We start from the raw sequence: 17,685 nt of genomic DNA on the forward strand, positions 1-17,685 counted from the left end.
AAACCATCCCTGGGAACATTTAAGAAACCCTCGAGTCAGCTTCCGAGGGTTTATCCGGAATTAGATTAAAATATCAATAAGCTATTTTTTTTAAGTGAGCATGCACATATGCATCATTTTGTAAATTAAAAAAAAAAAAATTCTCCAACCACTTAAACATCTTAGGAAGAAATGAGTAGGAAACCAGGAGGACCCGAGGGACCCACTGTCAGCGGCAGGAGTAGCTGTGAACGCCCAAGGGGCCCGAAAGCGTTCCTTCCAGAACCCAGGTCGAGGAGACTCGGGGTGACATTTAGCTGTGCTGCTCGTAGTTAACGGGTCCTCATCCTGGCTGTGAGAACGGGGAGAACTTCCTTAAGCTCCTCCTCTTGCATCTCTGTGTTGGACTCCACGATATTCCCTGGGATGCTCCCTTCCCAGCCCAGGAGAGTGGAGAACAGGGGCCTCAGGACTGTCCTTGCAGCCCACGCTGCTTTGACTCAGCGACATTTGGGGAGCTCCTCAGTTGCATCACAGCCTTCCAGAAGGCCTAGTTCACAAAGAATTGGCAAGAGGATTTTCAGACCATTTCACTGAACGCATGTGTGTTGGTTTGGATATGAGTGCTGGCCAACGAGTGTTTCAGTTTGGGGAGCGGGGGGTGGCTTGCCAAGTGACCATCACCGTCCCCACTGGTCCCCCTTTGGCCCTGCCCTGTCCACGTGCAAGGTGGGCGCAGCTGCAAGGTGGGCACACTGAGCCCTGGCTCGGAGGCATTGGATGGAACAGGTTCTTGCTTTTTGGCCTAAGGCAATGCTCTGTTGGCTCTCCCTGGCCTTTGGAAATGGTAACTTAGGTCTCAAAGGTGACAAATAACAGAAGACCCATTTCAGGAGTCAGGCCCTGCCCACTCCATCATGTGCAGTAAAGTGGGTGGACTCTTTGCCCTTGGAGGGGGAGACCCCAAGCTTTGGGCTTATCCCGCAAATTAAAAAACTAAAAGCTAAAATGTCTTCTGTACACGGCTCCTTCAGGCTCTGTGTCCTCCAGGGCCTTCCAGGGTGGACGTGAATGTTAGCTGGCCACAGGGAGAGGGGGCCCCCTTCCTGCCGAAGGCCAGTGGGTCCCAGCTGAGCATTACCTTTCTGCGTTCTTTTCGACTCAAGAAGCCAATTTCCGGCAGTAGGCCTCAGGCGGCCTGCTCGTCCGGTGTTCTGTACGAGCGCACGCAAGCCCGTTTTTCTGCTCGCTGCAGACCCTCTCCTTCTGATCGGCATCTTATTCCTGTGGCCTTTGTGTCTGAGAAATGGTTTGAAATCTCCTGCTGACTGGCCGAAGTCTTGTTTACCTCCTGGGGGCAGGGCAGACGCCATGTGTCTGTTTTATGGTACGTACCTCTTTTTTTTGGACATCGATCGATTTTTTCCCCCCTTTGCCTCACCTTCCCCACCCCTGCCTCCACTCTGGGACAGCTGGGAGCCCTTCTAGACATGGCAGGTGGAATTCCAAGGGCGTTGCCATCCCGAATGCGAGACAGGAGCGCTGGGCTTGTGGTCTCTCTGCTGCACTTGTTAGAAATGCCCCCGTGGAGGGAGGGACGGACACCCAGGAGTGGCAGCGCCGTCCCAGCCCCAGGGAAGGCCCCAGCCGGCAGGGAAACCTGGCCTCTCGACAGACAGGGACCAGGGCAGCGGCTACACGGGCAGGCATCACACCTGCATCGGATGTCTCTACATCGGGGGCGGGGGCAGCGGGGGGAGAGAGGGCTCGAAGCAGAATTAAAACACAATTTTGGAATATAAAAATAAGAGATAAGAAGGTAAAAGATAAAAGAAGGAAGCAAAGAGTTGAGACATCTACTAATTTGAAGCCAGGGACCAGCACCAAAACAGGATGAATTTTCCACGCTCTGCTGAATAGGAACATTTGGTTTGCTTTCAGTGATACTAACTTTAATGCTAAGGGTAAATTGCTTTCTTCTGCACCGAGTCTCCCGAACACTCAGGCTGCTGGGGGAGAAAGTGCATTTTGCCCCCATGACTGCACATTGTCTACACACAGTCAATAGATGCAACCTGGACTTTGGGCTTTTTGGTCGTTTTTCTTTTTGATGTTGGGTTTTCTAAGGATCCTCATTTTTTTCTCAAACACAGATACTCTGTGACATCAGATCCCTTCCCTGAGTAGGGAACCCAGCTTCTAGTTTGGGTTGTTGATTTTTGAAAATACTTGCTTCTTCCTTCTGCCCACCTTCTGAGGCAGGAATCATTGTCAGAGTGGGTGGGAGGTGTTTCCTGGGGGCGTCCGTGTGCCCCTTGGGGGGCTCGGCTCGCAGCACAAAACCAGGGGCTGGAGGAACCCACAGCTTTCAGAAATAGGAGTGAATGGGTCGGTCCTAATCCAGCCCTAATGAATCAAGTGTTTGCTCCAAATCAAATCTCCGGCCCTCGCTTCCTGTCCTGCAGCCAAAATGACCTGCTTGCTTAGCATGATATTCAGCCATCGGGCAAAGAAATGTGATTAGACAAGAATGGAAAGCTCTCCTCCCTACCCCCACAAAAGGCCTTTGTTGAGACTGTGCAGGCAAGTTAGGTAAGTCACACTCTGTCCCCGACCATTCAAGGGCCAGATGTGCCTGCATGGCCCATCCCTCAGAACCTGGTCCCTTTGTCTGCCTCAATGGGACTCACCTCATTAAGGCCAGGGACAGAGCTCCCTTTGGAGTTCCAACCAGGCTAGCAACAGGGAGCTGCTTATTAGCAGCGGAGTTCCCGCCTGCCTGGTGAACCCTCTGCAGGATGGCCCAGTGGTCGCCAGTATCCCTGTTAGGATTTTAAAGATGCATAAAAACATAAGACATCGATCTGGCCCTGCACGTCAAGGGTTCTGCTCCCTTCCTTCAAGAGCTGAAGGCTCACAGCCTGGAGGTGGGCATGCTCTTCACTGCAGGGAGCTCCCCCGCCACCAGCGGGGGCTGGAGGGCAGGTCCCCTGAGGTGGACTTTCAGGGGGACAGTAATGGGGCACTCTTGACATCCAGGGACTCATAGTGTCCCCCCAGAAATGCCACTTTACAGAGGGGAAGCTGAGGCACGAAGCAGTTAAGTGACGCGCCTGGGGTCAGGTTGCCCAAGGCGGCCTGGCTCTTTCCCGGTTGCAGCCCCCCCCCCGTGCGCTGTCCCCTGTGCCACCCCCAGCCCGGCCCCAAGTGGGAGGAGAGTCGGTGCAGCTGGAGGTGGGCTTTCCAGCAAACTGGCGTCCTGGGACATTCAGCTCGGCTCTGCAGATGGGAGAGCAGCTCCTGAGCGCCCGACAGCCTGAGCCACCAGCCTCCTCACCCACATTGGAACCAGGAGTCGCAGCCCTGACTCAAAAAAAAATAGTAGAAAAGTGCTTTTATGGATTCCTGTGCTCCAGAAAGCTTTTCTGTCTCAGTTCTCTCTTCTGGCAACTCAGGGTATCAGAGGACCCCCACAAGCTGTTGGTGGGCTCAGCCCGTCTGCCACTCCCAGGTGGGCTCTGCCTGGACCACATTCCTCTCAGGGTGTCTGGAGCCCCACCTGCCTAGGAACTATCTCAGGACCACCTCCATTCGCAGGAAGGGACACATCTGTGTCCGAAGAGCTTGACCCGCTCACTGTGGACCCCAGGCAGGCCGTCTGGGGAGGTGAGAAGAGCCGAGACAGGACCTCCTCTGAGTCCGGCCATGCGTAGCCGCCACACCTGGCGCCTATTCCCGCAGACGCAGACCAGGAGGGCTCCGCAAACAGTCTTGTTAGCCTTTGATAAATGCTTAAAGATTCCTTCACCACGTGCCAGACAGACCGTTTATCACTCACTGGGAGGAAAGTATTTGGATTCTAAGTATCCCTGATTCTTGCACTTAATGCCTGGACCTGAGCATCGAGCGGAGAATGGCCAGGAAGATCGCTCAGATTTACTAAGGTACTTACTGTCCCTTAAATAAATAGCAATTAATACTAAAACATTTAATTAAGGTTTAAGAGCTGGTGGAGATATTTCTCTCTTGCCATAGTTGCTGAGCCTCTCCAAATGCATTTGTAATGATGACAGAGCAGTTTGTTACCGCACCGTCTTGTCCACTCGTGCTAACCCCCATGCACACGTGGGACCCAAAAGTGGCCAAATTCGCTGCCCTGCGGGCGGGTTGTCCCAGACACAGGCACCCGCGTCTGGGCAGATGTTCACCCTGTCTCCCTGATTCGGCCTCTATAGTCGATTCCGGCAAGTTCCTGCCTCAGACCACCTCCACGGTGGCACCCAGTTGTCCTGACCTCCCCGCCCACTGAGGAAAGGGGCCAAGGACACACGCCTGCCCTTGGCTCTTGGGCTAATTTCCTGTCATTTTTCATATAACAAGTAAACTTCAGAAAACCTCATTAGTGTTCAGATCTTTGCATTTGCCAAGGCCATTTTATTCCCAAGAGAGCCCGAAAAGTAATAAAAGTTCTCGCATCTGAAGCCAGTAAGAAATAAATCATGTATTATTATTATTTTCAAAAACACACTGAAGACATAACTAATAAAAACCGAGAAATGCACCTGAGCCTTCCCGCTTTGTTCTAAAAAAAAAAAAAAAAAAATACATTAACGGAATACCCAGCTTTTGCAATTCAGAGGAACACTGTTTTCAAAGCAACATGCAGACCGCGCTGCAAACTGGTCTGTTTTAGCCAAGCACCAGCAGCAAGGCAAACTTGGGGGCAAAGTACCCCTTTCAGGACGCAGCAGCGGAGAAATTGACTAGCAGCCACTGGCTCTGGGGTGCTCTTGCCACGGTCCGTTCCTTGTTTTGCAAAAGCAGACACTGATCTCTGAGCCTGGGCCTGCCCTGTGGTCTGCCGCTGGTGGGGCCAGGCAAAGCTCAGAATCTCCTTCCAGGCAGCAGAGGGCACTAGTTTCTCCAAAGTCAGAATTCATCCCAGGTCCCAATCTCTCAGATCACTTTGCAACACGCTGCTTCCCTTTCTGGCGGGGAACCAGGTGTGGATGCCCTTGCCATGTGTCTCCAGCCAGGACGTGGAGGGGCATGCTCCTTGGCTGTCTTTCCCATTGGCCTGGGATGCACGGCCCTCTCAGGTCCCTCTCAGGGTTAGTGCCCAGCTGAGAGGGTCACACACCGAGCCTTGGGAACAGAAAGCCGAAGCATTCCCGTGAGCTGAGTGCCAGCAGCAGGAACGTGGGGCAGACGTGGAAGGTGGCCGCGGGCAGCCTCACGCCCCTTCTCCCGGCCTGACGGGGTGATGCCGCCCTTGCCGGAACCCTTTGCAGGGAACCCATCCACCTCTGCAGGAAGCCAACATCGCTGCTCAGGTGGAATGCAGGGCACAGAGTGGAGCCATCTCTCTGCCCCTCTCTCTCTGCCTCTCTCGTCCTGAGACAGACGCCGGTAGGTTTGGAAGAGTCTCCATCCCCGGCAGCACAAGGGCCCCTCCGTGTGTCCTCGGATGCAGTAGTCAGAACCCACCTGCAGGCAGCACCTGAAGGTCATGAGTCTCGGGGCCAAGGACGAGGCTACTCCCACACAGATGTCTCTTCCCTGAGCTGCGTCCAGGACTGATGGTCCACTCCGGGCCAGGCACAGAGCTGGAGCCTCGGTGGACCTAGCAGGCACCCCGTGACACCTGCAATGACACATGGCGTGCACACACTCAGGAGAGCCCACGTGGCTCGTCCTGAACCTGCAAAGTCCCACAAGAGCGAGCTCGAATAGACAAAGATGAACTAGAGATGGCATTTGGGAGAGGAGGGGCTGTCCAGGAAGGCCTCCCCAGGGAGGTGACCGTCTGCAAGCACTCGAAGAACACGGAACGAGGAGGCAGGACCTTGTCCGGGGTCAGAAGCACTGAAGACGTGAGGTGGGACAGTGGCCACATAAACTCCATACGGAAGACCCCCCACGCAATGGCGGGCACGGGGGAAGCGACGAGGCGGCACCTATCACCCCCATCGGTCTGGTTACCGTCAGAATAAAGGACCTGACGGCAGCCCTGCAGCGGTCCTTGCAGGAAACCTCCCCTCGTGAGGGGACAGCCGTCTGACAGGTGCTCCAACCCAGGACCCTCATGCCAGCGAGGAGGGGGCGCTGCTCAAACCAGAGAGGGTCCCAGGCCGCCAGACCTAGGCCCGCGGTCACCAGGCACAGTCTTTCGTGTGCCCATATTTTTTTTGATGTATATATTTTTTTAAATTTAAAGTTGCGGTAACGTGTACCTGACACAGAATGGACCATTTCCACTGTTTTTAACAGTGCAGTTCTGTGGCATCAGGCACATTGACAACGTCGTGCATCCCTCACCACCACCTCTCTCCAGAACCTCCACATCATCCCGAACTGGAACTCTGCCCCCATGAAACACCGACCCCCTCTGACCCCCTCCCCCAGCCCCTGGAGCCCCCTTCTCCTCTCAGGCTCTCTGCACTTGACTCCTCGTATGAGTGGAGTCATGGAGCATTTGTCTCCACATTTTTTAGCTTTCCAAAAATTAGAATGAGGGCAGACATATAGGAGGGACATTACTCTCCTCTTTAATGGCGTCGTTTTTTAAACCACCCCCACCCCATCCTAGAAAGCGGAGGTGAGCAGGGGCAGGGCACCTTGGGAGTGAAGCTGCCGAGGGTGGTCCAGCACCCACCTGACGAGAAGTCCTATTTCTTCACACGAGATGACACCCTGCCCACAGCAGAGCGTGCAGTCCCTCGGGAGATGAGTAGATGTTCCATTTTAGGCCTCCTGGGGTTGCTCAAATGTGTCATACTGAGGTAGAAGTTAAGGTGAGGCGGCAGCCAGGGGCCCTGCCTTGTTGTGTGGTCCAGACCAGGAGGGCTCCCGGAGAGGAAACATTCTCTTCCACGCCCAGCCCAAGTGGAAGAGGATGTCCGAGCTGAAGCTCCTGGTGCAGACGGTGCCGAGCAGCCTCCCGCCTCCCCGAGCCTGGGCGCCCTGCAGCCCTCAGTCCCGGGGAGGGTCACCCCGCAGGCTTATTCAGGTCAGGACAAAGCACCCTACCCCCCGGCTGTTGAGACAGAGGTAATGGGCCCAGGCCCGGCACAGGATCAGAGTCTCCTGGGGAGCTTGTAGAAACCTGTACCCACAGGCCCTACCCTGAGGACCTGCGTCTGGGCCTCTGGACGCGGGTGCAGGCGTGTGTGTTTCTGAAGTGCTCAGCAGGTGACTAGGATGAGGCCAGTCCGGTGGGGCCGGGAGCCCCCGCGGACTTGCCAGGGCTCCAGCCCACGGCCTCTGGGTTTCATTTTGGAATTACTGTCCCCCGTCTAGTTGTCTCACCGGCATAGATGAGGGTGCAGCGTCCTACCCCTTTGTACTGTCTGAGGGTCCTCGTTTCCTGTAGTTGTGGGCTGGGGGGGGGGGGCTCCAAGTGACAGCAGAGAGAAACAGTGCCCCATCCTTCCAGCAGAAGCGCCTCCAGGCTGAGCCATGGTGTGTTCCAACGCCCCTGGCCATGCCCAGAACAGCCGCAGGTCTCTGACTCTCTAGGAGATGCTGACCTCTGGGGTCTGTCACTGAGGCGGGAAGACTCTGGGGTTTCTACTTTCTGAGGCTAGGTATGCCCAGGTTGGGAAGAGCCACCCTTCTTTGCAGTCAGCCGACTTGGCTTGCAAGCACGCGCCTTCTTTCTTTCTTCAGCAAGATCACCTCTTGGGTAGACCGAGGGGTCAGTTTTTCTGATGCAACCGGTTAATCTCCCCAAGTCCCAGCCTCAGTGAGCCTCCGGCTGAGCAGTGGGTTGAAATGGACTCCATTGCTTCCCACCATCCAGGAATGGGGCGGGCGGCACTTCTGCTCCTGGTGGGTAGGAGCTGAAAAGGGGGTCAGCCTGGCACTGGACGCATACAGTCACTTGCAGGCTTGCGGTGCACAGCCCTCTCGTAGTTAATGCAGGGGTGATCCCAGCCCCTCTTAGGACGCCCAGACCCACTCTGGGCAGAAGCAACAGCTCCTCCATCAGCTACTGTGATTAGCACGAGGTCCCTGGGACTCCTAGCATGTGCTCCAATCCCCGGTGCCCAGGGCAGGAGACCCCGGTGTCTGCAAGCCGGCAAGTCTCAGAGGGGCTGTACAGACTCATCCTGCCCGTGGCTCCCTGCTATTTAATCTCTTCTTGTTTTCTTTCCACACAGGATTCCGTTGGTGAACCTGTAAAAAAAATAAATAAATAAAAATTAAAAAAAAAATTAAAACACACACACACACACACACACACACACACAAAACTTAAAACTAAACTCTCTACGGGGAGGGTCCCCATACCTACCGCTTCCGTTTGCCGGTGGGACGCTCAAACAGCAGGACGCTATAGGCCAAATATATTTTTATAAAAATGCTCACGCCTATGGGGGACTGCCTTCTGCCAGAGTTGTCTTTGGAGAGCAGAAAGAAGAAAAGCAAGAAAGAAGCTGGAGACAGAGAAGAAAGGCCAGCAGGAAGCACCTGGAGCCTGGGATTTGAACTGATTCTGAACCTTTGCCAATAATACCATTATGTGCCATGTACTGACCCGAAGGACTTGGTGACCAAGGCGAAGCCAAGCGAACCACGTGTAGAAATCTTACCGAAAACAGTGGGTGGGAATCTTCCAATAGAGTCGCTATTTCTGGTTAATATACATATATAAATATATAAATACACACAGACACACACACACACACTTTTTTTGTACTGTAGCAATTTTTGAAGATCTTCAATGTTCCTTTTTAAAAAAAAAATGTTATCGGTTACAGAATCTGATTTATTTAACATGCTTAGTACGAACAGAATAAACTGGTGTTTTCTACTTTGGCAACATACCGCGCACACAGGAACACACACGCACACACACACACACATGCATATATATGCATATATTGGAAATGCAGTTCCACGAGTGAGCATATTCCTTCTGGTGACCTGGTATCCCATGGCCATCCATCCCGGGGGACAGCCTGGACCCACGCAAAGAGACCCCTCAATGACACATCCTGCATTCGCTGGTATCTGGTGAGTGGCACTAAATGTATACTTTATTATCTTGGGCCAGAATTAAGAATGCCATGGTTTTATATACATACATATATATAGAGAGAGAGACACATAAGTACGATCTTTTTTTTTTTTCATTTAATCGTTTGAAGGAGCTACCTAACAGCCATGCACACATTTATATAGCCGGCTGCTTACAAATGGGGCTGAGCGTCAGCTTGGGTGGGTGGTGGATTCTTGACCATCTTTGTGTTCTACAAGCATAGACCGAATTAAAGAAAGTTTTCCAGTTCCAAAAATTAAAGGAATATATCCTTATAATGTGTGTGCGTATGTCAGAACAGAACTCAAAAATACACAAGGGCCCCCGTTCGTTTGAGAATGAGAAATAATTCCGCGTGCAAAGGATCCAGGCTACTCCCACGGGAGCTGTGCCCTATAGTGGGTTCCACATTTGTCTCACACACGTTGCTGGACAAGTCGCTGCTCTTTCTAGAACCCAAGCCTGGCTTTGAATCTTGGTGGGGACTGTAGCAAAGATGCTGTCTCTCGCTGGTGCTGGTTGGTCAACATCTGTGTTTTTGCCATCAAGAATCCTACAGTGGGGTTTTCCGGTGGAAATAGGGGCTCGAGGCTGAAGCCTCGGGACAGGAAATCCCAACCACACATACTTCATTAGAAATGCTGCCATGTCTGGGGCGGGCAGTTCCCTCCCAATCCCGGCCACATTATGGCGCCCTGGTGCCCCATCCTGCCGTGTATAGGGGGCACTGTGAGGGATGAGAGGCTCGTCGGACGCTGTTTTCTCCTCACAGGGATCCCAGATTAGGTGCTTGTGGCCTGCCTTCTATGAATGGCCCACGTGTGACTTTGATTTCACCAGGAGGGTGTGGGAGCCCATCTCGTGAAATGCCCTGCAGACCATGTCAAAAGGTTGAAGGTCGGGTGGGCAGCAAACCTTGTGCCCACTGACTGGCCAGGTTGGTGACCTCTTTCTTCCATCGGGCTCAGTCTCCCTCTACAACACCTTTAAAACATAGTTCTGCGCCTCTTGGGATCTGGGAGACCAAAGCGATGCCAGGGAAGGAAGAAACTGTAGTGCTAGGTCTGTGTTGTTTGGAATTGCTCACCACATGAGAAAGTCCGATTTTTGGTTTGGGTTTTGGTTTTGTCATTTCCCCCCCCCAAAGCTTCGGCACGTGTAGAGACTGCACACGCCTGCCACTGGCGTTGCCAGGTTCCTGGGGCTCACCTGCATGGCGCTGGAAGGCACACTTCTCTCCGCCCATCACCCCGCTCATCCATCTCATTACCTTAGTGTTTTTGGAGGTGGCGCGGGGGCCTTCCTGACTCAGGTGGGCACAGCTTGGTGAGTGCAAGGCAAGGGCTGTCCATGCCCGCCAGGGCAACGGAAGCTACTCTCTGCTCTCCGACACCCTGAGCTCCAGGGAGCCCGAGTGAGAAGGAGGTGATGGCAGGGGGCCTATTTGCTCACCGACAGCAGGAACCCGGGATTCCTGATGATGCCACAATTTGGCATCCACCCCTCCCATCCGACTGCTGCTCAGCCCCTTCCTCGGACCTCGGGCTGCACTCCCTACACCTGAACTCTTTCCAGAGCACCATGTGATGCTGAGCTTTCGAAGGAAGCTTAAAATAACAGAGCCCCCCAGACACACACAGAGCCCCGCTGGGCATGTGCTCAGGGCAGGGCCGGGCGCCACACACGTTTGCACGTTCCCCACCAGGAAGTCTGCTCTGAGCTGAGATCTGTCAAGACAAATCCACCTCGGGGAAGGCTACTGTTTCAGGATGATTGAGGGAACGTGTGTAGGGATTTTAGCTTTTAAACTGTCACCTGGAAACGTGGAAGCATCATCTCTGTACAGGGGATGATAAAGGAAAGCGAGCAGGCTTAGGAATTCAGTTCTGCCCGTGACAACGTCTATAAGGTGAGACTGGGCAGGCGTTTCCGGAGTGAGGCCCTGGGCACGCAGGTCCGGGCATTCTGTGTGTCCATGTGGAGGCTGTGTCCCGGCCATCTGTCCGCAGTCCGGGGCCACGCTCTGCTTTGGCCTCTGCTCTCCTCAGCCTCCCTCCATCTGCCGGGTCCTCACGTTTGCTGTAGATTTTTTTGGCCCTCAACAGAAGCACTCAGAGGAAGAGCATTATAGTTTGGTAAGTCCCCCAATTTTTGTCCACCTCCATCTCATCCCTTCAGTGACTGAAATCCATGGTTGTGGCCCCTGCCACACACAGACCACTGCCCATCTTCTACCGTGAAAACTTTTGGAACAATTAGGCTGGGTGTTGGGGACTCTGCTGTCCAGCCCAGCCTCTTTCTAGGCTTAATTACTTCTAATCTTTGTGCATTTGTCATTTTTATCTGGTTGAAATAATGGGTGTAATTACTCTGTTGACAAGTTCTGAGTGCCTAGGGGAAGGGGCTCCAGGCTCGGCCGGGAAGTCTTCCTGGGCATTCCCCACTGGGCTCGGCTTCCAGCAGCATCCAGGGCAAAGCCGGGCCGTGTGCCCACCGCATCTTCCTCCTCGGTTGCAGCCTGCTCACACTCAGTGTGGAAGTGTGGGGACCCCTCGGGCATGTTGGAGGGCTGTTAGTCTCCATAGTCGGTGTCCTTCCTGTGTGGGAAGTAAACACCTCTTAGGAAGCCTTGGTTTCTCCCAAGTATTTCTGGTCCTTCCCCATCCTGAGTTGGGTGGACATCTCTTGCTGCATTTGACTAGATGTTTATCTCAGCCCTCCATGTAGATGTTTATCTCAGTTCTTCATGGAGCATTTGAAACTCAGAAGCCTGGACTTATCAGCAAATCCCACCAACTCTGAATTTGACCCCTAGGAATTCAGTAGTTACCCCATGACCTTGACGTCTTTGAGCACTCTTCCTTCTCACAGATACATTGCTCTTTCTCAGCCACATTTCAGCCTCAGGCAGAATCTTCTGTATAGGCTTTTTAGTCTTCAGGAATTTTGTGTGAGGATGTCCATTCCCATTTGTCATATTAAGAAAAGCACATAATGGAGAATTGACCCTTTTGCCTTGTAAGGTCTCCATGTGACTCTTACTGCCCAAGGAGTTACTCCACCTTTTTTTTGCTTCTTCTCCCAGATGGTCCAGTATCATCAGCAGCTCAGGAAGCTGGGCTGACCCCAGTCTCTTGGGAGATAAGACGAGGAGCCAGGGCTGGGACCTGCAGCCCTGTCAGGTCTGGTTGGATCTTCCCATGACTTTCATCTCAGCGCATGGCTTCAGTACATACCTTTCTTTGTCCATACTGTGACACCATCATGTCTCAACAGGGAGGTCCCAGCATGAGTGAGTGTCAGCACTCCCTCGAGGTGTCTGCTCCCCGCCCTGTCTCCACCGAGTCACCCCACACATCACAGTGGGGAAGGGCGCTGTGGTCATTCTTCTTTCACTGCATGAGTCCCTTCAGAAGACACTACTCACAGATGCAGTTGGAAGAGAAGCGATTCTTTGTGGCTTGCCAGAACTTGCCATTCATCTGCTCATGCCAAGACTTGAACTCCTGTCACGTTGGCCACATGGTCCTGCCCTCATGGGTTTTACTTTCTACTCTAGGAGGAGGCAGATAATTAACATAGAAGCTAAAAACAGTGATTTCCAGAGAGAGGGATAAGTGATAGGAAGAGAATGGGGCAAAGTGATGGCAGGAAGAGAAGAGAGGGCTGTCCGCATCTCCTGGGAACTGTCAGTTGCTCAACGAGGGCTGGCCTGAGGTTGAAGAGAATAAGGAAGCCTTGCTCCTACCTCCCGGCTGAAAATGCAGTGCAGTGCCAAGGAGGAGATGCCCCAGTCATTACAAACCATCCACCTTGTTTCCCACCAAACCCCTCGTCATTCTAGACAGGAGTGGCCCTGCAGGGGAGGCAGGGAGGCGAGGCGATGAACTTCTCTCTTCCTCGAGTGCTGCCTCTCTCCATGGACCCCTTCCCGTGCACATACATACATTGTCGAGTCTTAGCTAGGTCAACCAATTCTCAAGGAAGACTTGGGAATCCAAGGACAGAGACACAGCCCACAGGGCCCTGGGAGCCCCAGGGAGAGTCATCCCTCCTGGTAAAGAAGAGAAGGCAGCTGCCTTTTCCAAAGCTCACCCTCAATACTGATCACACTTAGCAACGTACTTCTTAAACAACATCTGCTTTTAAGTAAGCAGATACTCCAAAACACACCATGATTCATGTAATTTTGGAATGGTTATTTTGGTGCAGTTTGTCAATTTGCTATGCCATACTGTTTTTTGATCGTTTGTTTGTTTTCCAATGTAAATAGCACAGCCCACATAAATGAGCAAAATTCTCACCATCTGAGTTTTTGATTATTCTTCCTGACTTATTTTACATCGATGTGCTTCCGGCTATGAAGACAAACTTGCTCTTCATCCCCTGCTCTGAGCCAAGATTTGTGTGTTAGTTACACTCAGCACAATTCGTGGGGTTTTGGCGAGGTCTTAAATAGCTGTTTGATAGTTTGAAATATGCTACCAGCCCTTCCTTCCGAAAAGTGTGGAGCATGGTTGTGCATAGTTTTGCCTTTCTGGGGTTAGCGTTTGCATTCGGGTGTAAGGAGTGGGTAAATAGAGGTGTAGGCAAAGAACCATCATTGTTTAGATCACCCCAGCCATCAAGCCAACAGAAATAGATTTCTTTTTGAACTCAAATGATTCTAGAAAGATTTCAACCAGCAAACACAAGATAGCCAATTTCTGGAATTCAGACTGGTCACTGTGTGAGCAGGCAATCCCTGGCTAGGGATTCAACTCTGCACATTCTCCCCTCCACTCCATTTCGCTTTGGCTGGAGGGGGCTAAACATAGAGGCTGCAGCAGGAGCTGCAAGAGGACGGATGCTTGTCATGGGCTCTTTAAGGGAGTAGTGCACGGACAGCAAGGGCGTGGTGAGGGGCTTCTGTCCATGGATTTTCAGACACCATGCCAGTGACAGGTCTACACCCCACCCTTGTAAGTGCACAGCCCATGGCCAGTTGTAAAGGCAACTGAAGAGAATCGTCAACTTGGTTATAATGTATGTCTGTGTTGGAGCTAGAATGCTAAAACAAATCTTTTGAGTAGCTCCATCGTATGTCCCACTTGATGGATTCCTTGCTAAATGCTCCAAGAGTTAGTGTGCATAGACTCAAGAGAATAGTTTTGAATGAATCCATAAATCTAAGTCATGTATGGGACAACCTCAGCTTAAGAGACATGGTTTAAACTGACCAACCTTGCATATCTGGGACGTATAGGTTTATGAGAACTTGGGGTTGGGGCAGTTTAAACAGCTAGTGAGTAGGGGGGTGAGGGTCAGTGAATGTATAAATAGTCATGTTATCTCTTCTGTGTAGGGTAGAATCAGAACACACATATACCATGAATAGTGTAAATTAAATAGGTTAATATAATAAGCCTAGAGAGTTGCTAAGACATCCCCTGGGGCTGAGTTCACTCTTGCTAATATCTTGAATCTCACAGTAAAACATCTGCTGAGTAATATGTGGTGGGAATGATGCAGAGGATCGGATTGTAGGAAATTCTGTTTGAAAGTTAATTAGGTTTGTCCCAAGTGGTCTCTCTCTTAAAATAGGATCCCCTGGAGACCTGGATTTTCACACAAAATCAACATGTAAATATCTGCAACACCAAATAACAAATCCCTACAAGCTTCATTCTTATGTGGACATTAACTCAGCTGATCACACTGTCTAGATTTTGTCAAATTTCTGAAATTCTGCAATAAAATGCTTTAGTGTTGATGCTTATAGCTTTTGGGTTGGCAACTGTCCTTCATTTGTCAGTTCATCCCAGTCTTGCTGAATCTGGCAAATTATTGCTTCCAGAGAATCGGGGAGTACTTTAGCCTTGGGAGAAGCAAGAACACTATGCAGTACTAACATCTACTTTTGGGCACCATCGTGTACCATGAAGACTTGTAGCTACAAAAGTCTAGGAAGGGGGAACCCTCTGAGGGACCCTCGTATAATTATTTCAAATCATTATGCAGGGAACCATAAAGGCAGACATATACCACCCTCCTGGGCCACTGTCCCATTTCTAAGACAACCATGTGTCCTTCACTCTGTAACCATTGCAAGCCAAAAGGGCCAATTTCAAAGCCATTGTAACATCCAACCTCCATTTCCAAACTCTGAGAGACCATCAGGAGTAGGCGAGAGGGGCTTTGCTGAAGTCGTAGCTGCTGAAATCCACGGAAGGGTGTGACAGCAAGCCCATAGTACTGTTCCTGGCCAGGTTTTGTGAAGCACCACTGCCACCAGAAGGGACCCTCCCCATCTGCCTCCAAAGTCTATTTTGGTCTGGGAGCTCCACTCTGCATTTTCCTGTCTTATGCATATAGATTTCTAATATGTTATGTGAGGGCTTACAACTTAAGGTCTATAAAGCAACAGGAGTGTTTTCCTTGATGAGTTTACAGCAGGAAAACACGAACTTAACATGGAATTCCTGGAGAGGACAGGTCTAAGGTGCTCTTAGGTACTACGCCACTTCTGCATAGAAGCCCAACTGTTCTCCTGGTGAAGGGCATTAAAGACAGGGATGGGCAGCTGGTTTTGAAAAGTCAGCTGGCATAGCAGATCCCACATTTGGTCACACACTCCTTGAACTGAACTGTCATGACCTACAGACACTTTAAAAAAATAGGCCTTTTGTTTGCTTTTCACTGCATTTGGATTGCTTCCTCAGAAGGGTGAAAGGTCCTTAACAAAGTTGGTCCTCAGTCAGCTGACCAGAGAATAGATCCTTAAAGATGAATTCCCAGCCCAAGATGACATGGAATGGCTTGAGGTTCAGCGAATGTTTCAGAGACACGCCCCACCCCGTGTTTGTTCTGCTCGGTGGGAAGACAGAACAACATCCATGGTATCCGTTGCTCCCTGAAACCCTCACCAGTCATGGTGAAAGGGACATGTGGGAACTTGTGAAGTTTTGGAATGAAAAAGAGATTTGGGGGAAACATGTGACCAGCTTTGGGCTGCAGGTAATTGTTTTCTTAAAGACTAGAGTTTTGTTTTGTTTTCCCTTTCTTCTGGCAGCCCTGTTTGGATCATTTCCTTCTCCCACCTTCCCTGCAAAAGCAAGATGGCGGGTGCTGGAGCCCAGAACTCGGTTACCCTTCAGTTAAAATGACTCAAATGAATAGCAGAACAGTAACAACAAAGCCTTCCCTGAGCTTTAACAGCCTCAACTTGTCATTTAAGTTGTTTAAGTTTACTTAACTTTGGATTGAGGTATGGATCAGCAAGAGATTAAGTCTCCCTACACATGTTATTGATCAGGACTCTTCTCAAACACGAGTTAGACCCAGAAGTGTTAAACTGGACATGGGAGGAAGCATGGATCATATTTTTAAATTATTTTTACATTTTTTTTTCCCAGAAGGAGTAAATGTTTACTGCAAAACATTTAGAAACTATCAATAACCAAAAGGAAGGGAAATATCTGAAACCCTTCAACTGTTGTTTCATTTAATGGGAAACAGTTTGTTCAACGCTGAACCGGTGGGGACCAGTGGCAGAGATCTGTCCACGGTTGCACAGTCGAGTCAACAAATCTGGCTCCTATATATGTTTTATACAAAAAAATCGAATTAGCTTTTGAATGCCTCTTTGCCGGTTTAACTTGTCACTGACTAAACTCACCATCGATCATTAGAATGCCACTAGGAAAGGAAAAGGCAGTCAACCATTTGGATGTTTTGCTTTCAAGTCATTGGGCACACCTGGGCATTAGGGTGGCGTAAAACAGAATACCCAGAGAAACATCCAGATTATTGGCTGGATTTTTCACATGGGGCATCTATGTGACACACGTCTGGGAAACAGAGGGATCCATTTCCATTTCCCACATTCCTAGTGCATCTGAATAACACTTGAATTTGCCAGGTCTAGTTACATACGTTTAAAGATGGGCCCATCTCTCTCCTCCTCCTCCCCAGCTCACCCATGGAACTGGAAAATCCACAGACCATGAACCTGAACCACAGGACGAGAAATTAAATGCTGATGGCCACAGTGGCCTATTTTCACAGGTTTTAAGTTAAATGTTGTAGAACTTTATTTTTCCCCCTTTCCTCATGTATAGTAAATCTGGGTTTATTTTGATTTTCCTAAATTATTTTCTGATACAATAAACTGTTAACTGTTTATTTATACTTTTACATGGAGCACTTGTTATTTTTCAACAGCAAAACAGAAGCATCTCTGTTTAAGTGTTATACATATATCTATACCACAGCTGTCCTTATAGACATATTTATATGCCATCTTCTTGAAAGTTAAACTATTGTAGTTTACTGTTGTGTTTTTCTTTAAATGCATACCATAATCATGTTAATAAACAGAAATGACATGATATATTTGAGTGGGGGTGGGGGGCTGGGTGTGATTTCCATACAGGTGAACTTTTATTCTAGATTTTTTTAAGTTGTTTCTGTATCTCAAAGCTATGTATTTGGAAAACATTGTACATGCAACACCTATATTAACTTTCCTGTGTATATTTAGTACTCTGATGTTGCTATTAAAAAAAACATAATATGGAAAAAAATGAGAAAAGAATTGCCATGAGTTGAGGCCATGACCTCAAAAGGGCTTTTTTAAAAAAAATATTATTTGTTCATTTATTTTTTTTTAACAATATTATCTG

The 17,685-nt window shown here is 50.2% G+C and overlaps 1 protein-coding gene across 5 annotated transcripts in view; it reads left to right on the top strand.

The window, feature by feature from the left end:
* The window catches only part of AJAP1 (adherens junctions associated protein 1), a 190,571-nt gene that overhangs the window by 111,641 nt on the left and 61,245 nt on the right, over positions 1–17,685 (top strand). The window contains exons 5-7 of one of the 5 annotated variants that reach the window (XM_027579981.2): positions 1,235–1,366; positions 8,142–12,204; positions 16,976–17,554. In XM_027579981.2, coding sequence (XP_027435782.1) covers positions 1,235–1,307 — 73 coding nt within the window. In that variant the 3' untranslated portion in view covers positions 1,308–1,366; positions 8,142–12,204; positions 16,976–17,554. Of the gene's footprint in view, positions 1–1,234; positions 1,367–8,141; positions 17,555–17,685 lie in introns of those variants that run through there. The other 4 variants (XM_027579977.2, XM_027579992.2, XM_027580002.2 and 1 more) reach the window with 4 other exon arrangements.

Source organism: Zalophus californianus, chromosome 4 (genome assembly GCF_009762305.2).
Source record: "Zalophus californianus isolate mZalCal1 chromosome 4, mZalCal1.pri.v2, whole genome shotgun sequence".
NCBI lineage: Eukaryota > Metazoa > Chordata > Mammalia > Carnivora > Otariidae > Zalophus > Zalophus californianus.